The sequence below is a fragment of the Calonectris borealis genome, chromosome 17 (genome assembly GCF_964195595.1).
Source record: "Calonectris borealis chromosome 17, bCalBor7.hap1.2, whole genome shotgun sequence".
In the NCBI taxonomy this organism is placed as follows: Eukaryota; Metazoa; Chordata; class Aves; order Procellariiformes; family Procellariidae; genus Calonectris; species Calonectris borealis.
Window position 1 is genome coordinate 16,824,620 of NC_134328.1, and position 12,471 is coordinate 16,837,090.

General features: G+C 64.5%; 1 protein-coding gene across 2 annotated transcripts; it reads left to right on the forward strand.

Moving 5' to 3' along the window:
- The first annotated feature begins 868 nt into the window (after positions 1 to 868).
- Positions 869 to 10,470, forward strand: FKBP1A (FKBP prolyl isomerase 1A). 2 transcript variants are annotated; one of them, XM_075166851.1, is made up of 5 exons: positions 869 to 980; positions 1,135 to 1,182; positions 7,813 to 7,925; positions 8,652 to 8,804; positions 10,268 to 10,470. In XM_075166851.1, the coding sequence occupies exons 1-4, from the start codon at positions 944 to 946 to the stop codon at positions 8,778 to 8,780; spliced, it is 327 nt and encodes a 108-aa protein (XP_075022952.1). In that variant the 5' UTR covers positions 869 to 943; the 3' UTR covers positions 8,781 to 8,804; positions 10,268 to 10,470. The 2 variants fall into 2 exon arrangements, with proteins under 2 accessions (XP_075022952.1, XP_075022953.1); XM_075166852.1 differs by having other exon boundaries at positions 929 to 980; positions 10,265 to 10,470.
- Positions 10,471 to 12,471: the final 2,001 nt, after the last annotated feature.

Sequence of the window (12,471 nt, forward strand, 5' to 3'; positions counted from 1 at the left end):
ATTAGTCTCTTGGCTGTCCTTGGAACTTCTCTGTTCCCTTGTGGATAGTCAAGTTCATCTCCTTGAAGTAAGGAAATAGGACACTTTGGGGCAAAAATCCTCTGCCTGGAGCGATTCTCTTTTTTTTTTTGTCCAAAAAAGAAAGTAGTTGCTGTTCTTCCCAGAAGAAAGTCCTTTTGAATGTGGGATTGTTCCAACCTGTGTGTCTTTTGTTGAACCTGCCCCACTAACACGGGGCCGGTGCTGACCCCCACCAGCGCCGTGAGGAGCAGCGCAGGGAGCGGTGTTAATGTAGCTCGATGAAACAGCATCTTGTCTGCTCTCTGGCTGCTGTTGTTGCCTGCGGCCGACACTCTCAATTTAGGTACAGCTTAGTGTACTGTGGAAATAATTAACAGTCTTGTCTGGGGCTGCGGTGTGTGGCCGGCGTGCGCGGGCACCTCGGGGTTCCCGGGGAGCCCCGCTTTGGCAGCCCCGGGCCTCCACAGCGGCCTGCGCTGGGCCACGCACGGGGGGCTGGGCGGGCTCACTGCTGCCAGGCCCCGCGCTTCTTGGGCCTATAAACGGCGGAGAAATGGGCAAAGCCTGCAAGGACCCGAGCCCTGGGGGTTGCCCGGGCGATTCTGCGGGACCCGGCTGCGGCGGCCGGGGTCGGGTCGCCCGGGCCCGCCGCTCCCTCCCCGCGGGCCCCCGCGTTTCCCCGGCAACCGCGCGGTGCCAAGATGGCGGCCGGGGCCGGGCAGGAAGGAGGCTGGGGGGTGGGGTGTATGGGGGGGGAGAGCGCGGAAGATGGCGGCGGCCGGGGCCGGGGGCGGGGCCGGTCTAGGCGGCGGGCGGGCGGGCTCTATGGCGGCGCGGCGGCTGAGGCTGCGCACACGTGGCCCCTCCTCCCTCGGGCTGCGGGCGCTGCGGGTGCGCGAGCGGCACCGGCACCGGCACCGGCATGGGCGTGCATGTGGAGACCATCGCCCCCGGCGACGGTGAGCCGCGGCATGCCCTCCCCTCCCCCCTCCCTCCCCGCCGGACCGGTCCCGTCCCGTTGCTGGTGTCGGACCCGGTCCCGGTCCCGGTCCCGGTCCCGGTGCGGGTGCCGGTCCCGGTCCCGGTGGGCTGACGGTGCGTGTCTCCCCGCAGGGCGGACGTTCCCCAAACGCGGCCAGACCTGCGTGGTGCACTACACGGGTGAGTGCCGCCCGCCACGGGGCCTGCAGGGCGGGGCTGCCCCGCCGCCACCGGGGGAGGGTCGGCCCGGCCACCGAGGGACGCGATCGGGGAGCGGGGTCTGCCCCCCACCGCACCGCCCCGGCAGCCCGCGGGGACCCCGGGCCCGTTCCGTGTGGGCAGCCCGGCTGGGCCGCGGCGCTCCCCGGGGGAACCGAGGGGGGTCCGGCCTGCGGGAGAGGGGCCCGCCCCGCCCCGTGGGGCTGGGGGGCAGGAAGGCTTTCCCGGGGGGGCTGGGCTGGGCCCGGGGGCGGGGGTCTGGCTGTGCCCGGGTGGGGAGGGGGGTCCTGGCTGTGCCCCGTGGCCGTGGGGAGGCCCCGGTGGTCCCCGTGGGAGCCGTCTCCCCCACTACCCCATCTCTGGGGGGGCTTTCCCACCGGGATCCGGCCCTTTTTTTGGGGGTGCACCGGGAAACGGCCCGGGGGGTGCTCAGGGGGTGGGCAGGGGCACCCCGGGCAGGCAGGGGCACCCCGACCAGCGCCCAGCGGGTCCCTGGGGGGGTCCCACGGCACCAGAGGCCTGCGGGCCACGGAGTGGCTGAGCTGAGAGCCCCCACACTGGGTGCTCCCGTGGGACGCCGGCATCTCCCTGGCTGGCGGCGAGTCACCCCCCCGGAGCATCGGGGTCTGCTGCGTCGGAGCAGGGTCCCCGCTGCCAGAGGTCCCTGCAGGGGTGCAGCCCCCTCCCCAGTGCCGTCCCTGCTGCCCCAGCCCCTTCTCCCTCCTGGGGGGTGACACCAGGGGTGCCCGTGGGGCAGAGCCCACCCCGGGATGTTTTTAGGGCTGGGCAGCGTGGGGCACGGGTCCCGCGGGGAGTCCCCGGTGCAGGTAACGCAGGGTGCTGTTTGGGGTTCGGGTGTAGTTTCGATGAGGGGCTGCCCCAACAGCCAGGGAGGGTCATACTCTGCACGGTGCCCTCCAGCAGCCTTCTGCGAGCTTGGTGGCAAAGAAGCCAACCTTGGGACCCCCAAAAATGCTTTGGGGGTCACCCCCGGGGGCTCCTCTCCCCCTCGGCCGCCCTTCAAACAGCTCTGGCTCAGCAGGGTGGCCGCTGTGCTCCGGGGTTAAAATGAGCCGACCCATTTGTGGCTGTTTCTGCTAATAACCGATTCCCCTTCCCGCTCCAGCACTTTCCGCCCTCCCCTCGCCCACGGTGGGGGGCCGAGAGTGCCCCTCTCTGCGGAGCGGGGCCCGGGCAGCCCTGGGAGGGCTCGGTGGGCATCCAGCCCATCTGCTGCTCCTCTGTCTCCCCCGTCCTTCCCGTTCCCTCGTCAGGAGGGAGAGGAAGCAGCTCTGTCTCCCCCGGCCGCCCCGTTTCCTCCGCCGGTGGAAGAACAAAGAGAGGCTGGCAGGCAGTCAAGTGGCTCCCGGTGGGCCAGCCCTGCCGCCTGCCAGCCCTCCCGGCTCCCGGCGCCGTCTCTCCCCTCCCGCGGCGCTGCCGGAGCTCTGCCGCTCTTCCCGGCTCCGGCCCCCACCCCGGCAGAGCTGCTCGTGGGTCACTGGCTTCCCGTCCCCGCGCTTCGGGCAAAGTGCTGCGTGGTGACTTGCTCCTGACGGACCCTCCCCAGCAGCAGCGATCCGCTGCGCGTGGGAACGGTTCTCTAATTTCCTTTTTTTTTGTTTGTTTGTTATTATTGTCTCCTTTTGTCCTTTATCCCCCCAGTTTCCTCTGCAGGCAGCTTCTGCCCCCCCCCGCCTCGGCAGGCAGCAGAAATCAAACACCTTCAGGCCCTGACGCCGTTTTCGTTGCTGAACGCTGCCTGTGCCGGCAGCGCGGCTCCCCGCAGCCTGCCCTGCGAGAGCCCAGAGCGGGGCTTGGCTCTCAGGAAACGTTAGAAACCTTTGATTCCCCAGCCCCGTTGCGGTGCTCGCCGATCCCGGAGCAGCATCGGAGTGCGGTGCGGGAGGTGCCGTGCTCCGAGGCTCCTTCCAGAGTCCTGCGCCAGCTCCGTCCCCAGCTGCCCTTTGCTCCCGCGCAGAAACCTGCCGGTGCTGGGGAGATCCAGGTGTGCTGTGATGGGCGTGCGACGAGTCAGCTCTCCCTGCGCTGGGTTACGGACGTGCAGGGATTTGGTTAAAAGCCATTTTGGAAAAAAACGCAGTGACCCAAGGGTGAGGGAGCCTGGGGAGCCGGCTCGGTCAGCTGTCCGGTGGCTGCCGCTGCTTCTGCCTGTGCCCAAGCCCCTGCTCCGTGGGGCCTGGCCCCACCGAGAGCAGCCATTTCATCCCAGGGGCGAGGGACGGACAGACAGACGGCCCCGGTGCGGGAGGGCAGTGCTGGGGAAGGAGGTGGAGAGCGGAGCATCCTCTGGGCCGCCTGCTTGGGAGACGCCGGTTGCTTGCGCTGGGATTGCGGAGGTGGAGGTGCGTGGGGGGAGCTGGGGGAATTGGACCCTGTCCCCCTCCTTCGGTCCCAGCTCCCCTGCTCTTTGCGGGAGGTCGTGCCTGCAGCCTGCGGGGAGCAGGGGGAGTGCTGCTGGAGAGCTCGCGCGGCGGGGCGTCCGAAACAGCCTTTGATGTGAAATCTGCTACAGAGGGCTCTTAAAGAAACGAAATCAAGGATAAAGTTCCCCGATGTGTTCAGGACTGCTCGCAGCAACTGGCGTGGGGCGGAAGGGCTGCGTAGGAGCAAGTTGATAGGGAGGGGGGTGCGGGTTGGGGGCCAGCAGACCTGAGCCCCCCCTGGGTCTGGCTGCTGGGGCGGGAGCCAGGGCAGAGTGGGATGCTGTGCTGGCGTGGTTAGGGCTCCCGCAGTGCCCCAGCGTGCTGCCGGGGCTGGGTATCGCGCTCCCCAGGAGCGGGCTGGGGGGGTGAAGAGAGCTGGTGCAAGGGGGAGCTGCTGCTGTTGGGGGGGGGAGCTGCTGTCTGAGCGCATGGGGGCTGTGGAGAGTGTAGGGAGACCGCGGCCAGCCCACCGTGCTTCTGGAGGGGAAATGGGGGCCCGTTGCCATGATGGGAATGCCGGGACGGGAGTGAGTCTGACTTGGCCTGGCAAAACGGCTTTGCCCGAGTGGCAAAGCACACCCAGCTTGTTGTGTCTCGGAGGAAGGTGGGCTCGGAGCAGGGGGTGGAAATGCTGGAAATATAGAGAAAACTGGCATTCTCCAGCAGGATAGCACAGAGGGGACTGCCGTCCTTCCCCAGCACCCGTGCATTGCTGCGCAGGCTGGACGCAGCCTCGGCTGCCGGCTCTTCCTGTTGTCTGCATGGCACCTGGCGCGGCGGTGCTCTCCCCGCTGCGTCTGGGTGCTGCCACGCTCGCCCAGCAGCAGCAAATGCTCTGCGGTTACGAGACGTTTCCTACCGAGGCGTGCGACTGCCAGTCGGTGGGTTGTGGGAGCTCAGCGCCTTCTCCTGAAGCACCCCTTCCCTGCCTGCGCCGGGGGTCCTCTCTCCTGCCAGGCCATGGCGAACGGTGGGCAGAGCCCCCTCCCGCATCCAGCTGCGGGTGGTGATGGGGGTGGGCTGGGTGATGGGAAGTGCTGGTGCAGGCAGCTCGGGCCCTGGGAGCTAAAGCGTCCGGCAGAGGTTGCTGGTGGAGGCAGGATTTAACCTCCGCTGGGCAGCCCTGTGCTGACGCAGGGGGTTGGAGCATGCCGGGTATCCCAGAGCTTTCGGGAAGGGTTTCCCGTCCTGTCCCTTCCTCCAGCTGGAGCAGAGGTACCTGCGCCGCTGCTCCGGACTCTCCCTGCCTCTCCTCGAGAAGCCGGCTCCGTGCAGGAGCCCCTGGGCAATGGCCATGCTGAGGATCGGCACCCCAGGCCAGAGGGGATGGAGGGGATGTGGGAGGTGCTCCGCACCTCGCCGGCAAAACCCGGACCTGCAGGTTTATCTCAGGGGCTGCCTCTGCCTGCTCCAGCGCCGCTCTCCGCCGCCTCTGCCCGCCCAGGGGGGACCGGAGCCAAGTCGCACGTTGCAGCCGGCGTCTCCCGGCTGCTGCCTGCCAAGTGTGGCAGAGACCTGGCAGGGCCGCGCTGCCTGCCTGTCTGGAGCTGGGGCTGCTCTCCAGAGCCCCTCGCTCCGTCCCGGCTGCAGGGCTCCGTGCTCTTCCTTGGCGCAGTTCCCCCGAGACCCCCCGGTGTCCGTATAGCCCAGCTGAGGTCATTGGGGGGGGTCAAGTCTTTCAGGGTGGGAGCCGGGGCAGGTGGGTCTCCGTAACCCACCTCCACGGGCTCTGCCCTTCTCGTGGGACTGGTGGTGGCCAGCAGGGAGCCCTGCTGGGGGCTGCGACAAGTCGGGATGTGCCGGGGGCTGGCTGCCGCTCCTGGGGCTCTGGGGGTGCAACTGTGTTTGCCAGGGGATGCTTTGCCTCTGTAATAGCTTTAAGATCGTGTTATCTCTTTGCTCGGGGATGGCAAGGATGAGGAAATGGTTGCTCATACTTGTCCAGGGCTGGAGAAATCTCCCGGGAGCCTCGCGGGCAGAGGAAGTGCCTGAGATGAGGATGCTGTCTCCGAAGCATTGGAGCCTCTTTGTTTTCCCCACTGGCATGGGGGGAGTGGGACAGCCTCGTGCCGGGAAGTAGGGATGAGCTCCGTGTGCGACCTGCACCTTCCTGGGCCAGGGGCAACCTGAGTGATCGATCCCCCTGGGCTGCTGCAACCAGCTTAGCCCATTAATCCCGCTCCTGCGGCCAGGGTGCTGCCGGTTCCGGAACGCTTCCCAAGGCTGGATTCGGACAGGTGAGCTCGACGGCGGGGGCGGGCAGTGCCCTCCGCTCCTGCGCGAGGTCTGCAGCGTCTCCTGTGCTGCTGACGGTGCCTCTACGTTCCCCTGGCCAGGGCATTAAACGGGACGCACTTCTGCAGGTAGCGGGTGCCCCGCAAGCATCCCGCAGGTCCCTGTTTGCCATGACAAGCAGGGGGGTTGTGCTGCGGGGCCCCTGGGGTTTTTCCTCTGCGGGTGCCCAGGGAGAAGGGCAGCAGGCACGAGCTGTCCCCTCCGTCCTGCAGCCACCCCAGCTCGTTGCGATGCCTGAGGGCTCAGAGCTGAGCTCAGGGTCAGCTCGTGTCACGGCCAAGTGGCGCTGCCTGTGCCAGCCGGCATGGCCTGCCCCGTGTCCCTGCTGCCAGCGTCCCCGCCGGGCGGGAGGAAGGCCAGCGGACAGGAGCGGGGAGCAGTGCCAGACGGGGCTGGAAGCAGGTTCAGCGACGAGAGGTTTATCCTGGAAGGAGGAAACGAGAAAACTCCAGATTTACTGTTCCAAAGTCCAGGGCTGCGGCCTGACCGACTGAGCTGGTGCTGATGCTCAGAGCCCTGGAGGGGGGATTTTTCCTTTCTGTGAAATTAAAAGCTTGATTCCACTCCCTGACTGAAACGTGGGGCTGCTGGCCCCCACCCCCTGCATCTCCCTGCAGCCCAGAGGTTTCGGTGCTCGTTGCCCCTGCAAAGGTGATGTATTTTTTCCCATTCCCTTCTTTCTGTTCAGTGCCTCCCATCACCACGACTGCCGGTGTCTGTGTGCCATTCGCGCTGGCTGCCGTCACGCTGCGAACCGGGGCTGAGATGCCCTGACTCACCTTTTGCACAGATGCATTTTCTCTTGCCCGTGGGCAGTGCCCTGGTGAAGGGAAATCACTCTGCCCCATGCGTTGCTGGACAAGCTTGGTTTTGCAAGACTATAGAGTTGTTTCCAGCCAAGAAAACAGGTTTTTGGGCAGTGAAGAAGTGAGGAGTGTCTGTAGGAGAGTTTATTATCGCTCTTATTGCATGGGGTGCTGGCTCTGTTAATGTGGAGCCAGAGCTGCCTTATAGGAGCAGCAACTCCACCAGCTGGCAGAGTTGCTGCTCCTATAAGGCAGCTCCAGCTCTTGAGATTCCCCAAGAAGGTCAGGCAGGGAGCAAGGGAGGGGAGAAAATTCCTCCTTTGCTCGTTGGGGAGTTATATTTAGCCCTGGGGATATTGGCCTCGCTCAGCCCTCACCATGCAGCGTGTGCCGGGGGACAAGGGCTGCCCTGGGCACGTGTGTCCAGTGCTTGGTGCTGCCTCTCCCCTTCGTCGTTCCTGGGTACAGGAGTGACTTGGCTGAAGACCAGCAGGATGCAGCTGGGCACGGGGAGGGCTGGAGGCCGGCAGCAGCTGAGATGAGGCACTGGAGCCCTGACTCTGTTTTGGGTGCCCAAGGATGGAAGCCTGCCCATGGCGAGGAGCGGGAGGTGTATTTGCTGGTGGGATGGGAAGCGCCGTGCCTGATCCTGCTGCCTGCAAAACGGCTGGCAGCGGTGCTGCAAGGTGGGGAAGGTTCCCCCTCGCCGCCATCTGCCTCGTCTGTCCTCGGTCCCAGCCCAGAGCAGCGCTTCTCTCTGGGTCGAAGCAGCCAGGAGCAGGAGCAATCCTGCCCTAGGGCTGCTCCCGCCAGGCTGGATGATGCCCTGGGGGGTGCTGGTGGGTGTTTTCCCCTCCAGGCCACCCCGTGCAGGTGTTTCCCCAGGGGAAAGGAGGCTGAGCTGAGAAACGTCTTTGACTCAGGGCCATGTGAGCCCTCCCAGGGGTGACTGTCACCCGCTCAGGCTGCCAGGTCACAGCCTGTTTCACGCAGGTGTGCGTGGCTCTGTCCCTGTGTCACGATCGTCTCCCTCCCTCTCTCCCCAGGTATGCTGGAGGATGGGAAGAAGTTTGATTCCTCCCGCGACAGGAACAAGCCGTTCAAGTTCGTGATGGGCAAGCAGGAGGTGATCCGCGGCTGGGAGGAAGGAGTCGCTCAGGTGCCCGGTGCTTCTCCGCCTCGCGGTCTCCCTTGCAGGGCTGCGCAGAGCCATGCGCCTGGGGAGCTGCAGCGTGGGCAGAAATCACTGTGTGCAGCTCGTTCTCTATTTTATTTTTTTTATTTTATTCCCCTGTGTTTTCCACCCCTCCGCCCCCTCGGCGCTGGGAGGTGTGGGTGTGAATATCACCTTCTGCATCGCCACCTGCCAGATGGCAGGAATGGAGCAGGGCCGGGCCCCAGGAACACCTACGGCACGTTGGTGACTCAGCGGTGACATTTCTCTACTGAGTCAGCTCTGAACGAACGCGGCGGGGAGCGCTCGGGCCTCCCGCTCCGAGCAGAGACGGCTCCCGGGCTGCGAAGCCCACGCGGAGGGAGGGCTGGTGGGCATGGCGCAGCTTCGGCTCCTGCATGCGTGACTGCAGCCAGCTCCGTGCGCCGCTGGGGACACGAGGCAGCGCGGCACAAGGGTGCCGGTGGCTGTAGGGAATGGCCTTCGCTTGTGTGAAGGCCATCTCAAGCCCTGCTCCTTTTCCAGCCCATGCTGCCTGCCTTTCCCTTCTTCCCATTCCTCTTCTGTCCCCTCTGGTTTGTCCAGCCTCGGTCCTTGCTCTTGCCCAGCGTAGGGAAAGGAGTGGGGACATGTCTGTGTCCCTCTTGCTGTCACTCACCCCGTGATTGTGCCCATCTCCTGACATCCCTGTGTTTCTTTCCCTGCCCCCAGATGAGCGTTGGTCAGCGGGCAAAGATGACCATCTCCCCAGATTACGCCTACGGCTCTACTGGCCACCCAGGGATCATCCCACCAAACGCCACTCTAATTTTTGACGTGGAACTCATGAAATTGGAATGACCTACCCCAGCACCCTGTCCTCGGGTAAGGAGGGGCAGCTGCTGGCGGGCAGTGTTGTGGCTTGCGGGCGACTCAAGGCCCTCATCTTTTGTCTCAGGCTGGTGTGGGGAGGTGGGATGGAGGTGATGGCCGTGGGGGGTATGGGAAGGACAGGGCAGGTTTCTGGCTGTGGGTAGAAGTTGCTCTCAGGAGGCTGGCGAGCAGGGCATCACCACGGTGGTCCGAGCAGAGTTCCCAGCCATGGAGGCATTGCGGTGCTGGCTGACCGTGCCTCGGCTTCCTTGCGTTGTGTTGCTGTACTGCAGGGCTCGGCTGCCTGCTCCCCCTCGTGCCTCTCTTGCTGCCTGTGCGTGGGTCTGGCAGTGCAGGCAGGATGGGGCTGTGCTCCGGGGTGTGTGGGTCCTGCGGTGCGGGCAGGATGGGGCTGTGCTCCGGGGTGTGTGGGTCCTGCGGTGCGGGCAGGATGGGGCTGTGCTCCGGGATCTGTGGGTCCTGCGATGCGGGCAGGATGGGGCTGTGCTCCGGGGTGTGTGGGTCCTGCGGTGCGGGCAGGATGGGGCTGTGCTCCGGGGTGTGTGGGTCCTGTGATGCGGGCAGGATGGGGCTGTGCTCCGGGGTGTGTGGGTCCTGCGGTGCGGGCAGGATGGGGCTGTGCTCCGGGGTGTGTGGGTCCTGCAGTGCGGGCAGGATGGGGCTGTGCTCCGGGATCTGTGGGTCCTGCGGTGCAGGCAGGATGGGGCTGTGCTCCAGGATCTGTGGGTCCTGCAGTGCGGGCAGGATGGGGCTGTGCTCCGGGATCTGTGGGTCCTGCGGTGCAGGCAGGATGGGGCTGTGCTCCAGGATCTGTGGGTCCTGCGGTGCAGGCAGGATGGGGCTGTGCTCCGGGATCTGTGGGTCCTGCGGTGCAGGCAGGATGGGGCTGTGCTCCGGGGTGTGTGGGTCCTGCGGTGCGGGCAGGATGGGGCTGTGCTCCAGGATCTGTGGGTCCTGCGGTGCGGGCAGGATGGGGCTGTGCTCCAGGATCTGTGGGTCCTGCAGTGCGGGCAGGATGGGGCTGTGCTCCGGGGTGTGTGGGTCCTGCGGTGCGGGCAGGATGGGGCTGTGCTCCGGGGTGTGTGGGTCCTGCGGTGCGGGCAGGATGGGGCTGTGCTCCGGGGTGTGTGGGTCCTGCGGTGCGGGCAGGATGGGGCTGTGCTCCAGGATCTGTGGGTCCTGCGGTGCAGGCAGGATGGGGCTGTGCTCCGGGGTGTGTGGGTCCTGCGGTGCGGGCAGGATGGGGCTGTGCTCCGGGGTGTGTGGGTCCTGCGGTGCGGGCAGGATGGGGCTCTGCTACCCCTCTGTAACCGGGGCTTGGCTTCTGCTTCGGGTGAACCCTGCGGTTTGCGACGAGACGGCCGTTGCGCGAGCGCGCTCCCTCCTCTGCCGCCTTCCCTCCGCAGGCAGCGGGCGGGCGGCCGTGTCACGCTGCCTCTCCTCTCTCCCAGCAGGTTTGGCACATGGAGGAATCCAGAATCTCAGCTTCAAGAAGAGTGCACATGACTTTGTACGGAGCTTTTCCTGATAGTCCACTACACTCATTGTATAACCTTACACCTTGATTGAATGCCTTTGGTCACTAAGCTTTGCGTCTGACTCTTCCTCCTTGTATCGTGTTTTTATGTCTTTTTAAACTATACGCCATAAACCTCAACTCTTTTTGGGTCAAGTTCTTAATCTTATTTTTGTTCCAGGTGTAGACTATGTTTTACCAGTAGCACGCAGATGGGCTGACCTTAGATAGGAGTCGTTTGAACAAAAGGAAACCTGTTAGTTACTCGTTTTGGTGCAGATCTCCATGGTGTTTTCAAACCAGAAATTGCTGCTGCTGCAAAAGCCATAGCAGAGTGAGGCTGTCGAGGCTGAACGGATGCGGAGGGCAAAGTAGCGCTAGGATTGTGTGTAGGTACCCAGCCTGGAACCGGGGCAGCGAGGGAGCAGCGTGCCCTTTCCCTGCTCCCGGGGAGGGCGCAGCATCGCTGCGGGCACCGTGGGTTTGCTCCCGGGAAGGGGGGCTGCTCTGCCCCTGCTTCACTCTGCCATCTCACGGTGGACCTTCCTTCCCCGCCCCAGCCCGCTTTTGGATTTATGGAGATGGGTTTCCATCGGAGCTCCACCACACCCTGAAAATTCAGTAGCTTACATTGAGCTTTCTTTAAAGGAAAAGGAAAACAGCAGACAAACGGAAGGTGCTGTCTACAGGGGAGGTGGCGGGGCTGGTGGGGAGTCAGCTCAAAGAAAACGCCCCTGTCCCCTCTTTCCCCCCTGGAAAGGAAACACCAGACCCCAGTTGTCCCCAGCCTGAGCACACCTGACCGTTCTCTCCTGACACCTGATGCTGGTCATCGCCGCTTGTCTGGTCTCAAAGGATGCATAGCTTCCCCGCCGCTGTCCTATCTGCCCCCTCCCTCCGCCCTGCCTAGTGATTTGGTAAGAGAAGTTGCCGCCGTTCACTTCCTTCTCCACCGCATAAAGGTATCAAGTTTTATTATTGCAATAAAAACGCTTTATGCTGGCTTTTCTCAACCCTGTGTCTTGGAGGTTTTTCCCTCGCCTGTCTGTCGCTCAGCACAGCGGGTGCCGTGCCGGGCTGGCGGGGTGCTGTGGGTGCCGTGCCGGGCTGGCAGGGTGCTGTGGGTGCCGTGCCGCGCTCGCGGGGTGCTGTGGGTGCTGTGCCGGGCTTGCGGGGTGCTGTGGCAGCAGGAAGGGCCGGCCTCTGGCTGTGCTGGCTTGCTTTGGGGTGAGGCTCGGGTGCTTGGCCCTGGGAGCACAGAGGGAGCCTGGGGCTCGCTGGGCTCTGCGGGCAGGTGACGGTGGCCTACTGGAATTTGCATAATTAATTGCCTTACCATAACCTATTAAGCGTTGCCCTGACAGCCTCTTGCCGTTGTGGCGGTGACTTAACCTGGACTGGGAGCACGAAGGGCAAACGGACGTGTGCTCCCAGGGTCCCTCCAGCTCTGGAGAAGCATATCGGTGTCCCTAGGTATTTATTTCGGTCCCCCTTGGAGGACACTGCTTCGTGTGACAGGGCACGTCCAGCAGCCGGTATTTACAGGCCAGGTCGCCATGGACCTGAAAAGCCTCTCGGGGGATTTTTTGGAGCCTTTCTTAGTGGTCCCCACCGCGCCTGGTCGGTGGGGCTCCCTGAGCCCCCTGCTTCTGGTCTGTGCTGCTGCAGCTCGGGCGTTTGCTGGCGGCGGCTGGCGAACGTTGCATGGCTCACGGCGTAGGCGCTGCTCGGGCACCGCTGCGTGCCAGCACCAGGCTCCTCCGCAAACGGCCTTTGCTCCATTTGCCACGATCGATAACATGGCCCTGATCGATAACGTGTTGAGTCCTGGCTCCTGAGCGGGTTTGTTGGGAGCAAAGTTTGCATTTAATGGGGGGGCTGGGGAAGGCGCTGGAGGGAACAGCAGTCGTGGGGCTCCGGGCTGGGCCCTCCAGCACCCCATTTGGGAACACCAACAGTTGCACAGGGTCGTGCGGGATCGGGGCCACCCTGTGCGGATACTAGCACTACCCTTAATTGCTACTCAATTAAGCAGAATGGGGAGCTGCTGGGGCATCACGCTCTGTCCTTTGCTGCAGCCTTTAATGCTGCTCCTAGGTGGAAACTCAAGGCGAGCTTGGGTTTCTCTTCCTGCAAAGCTTT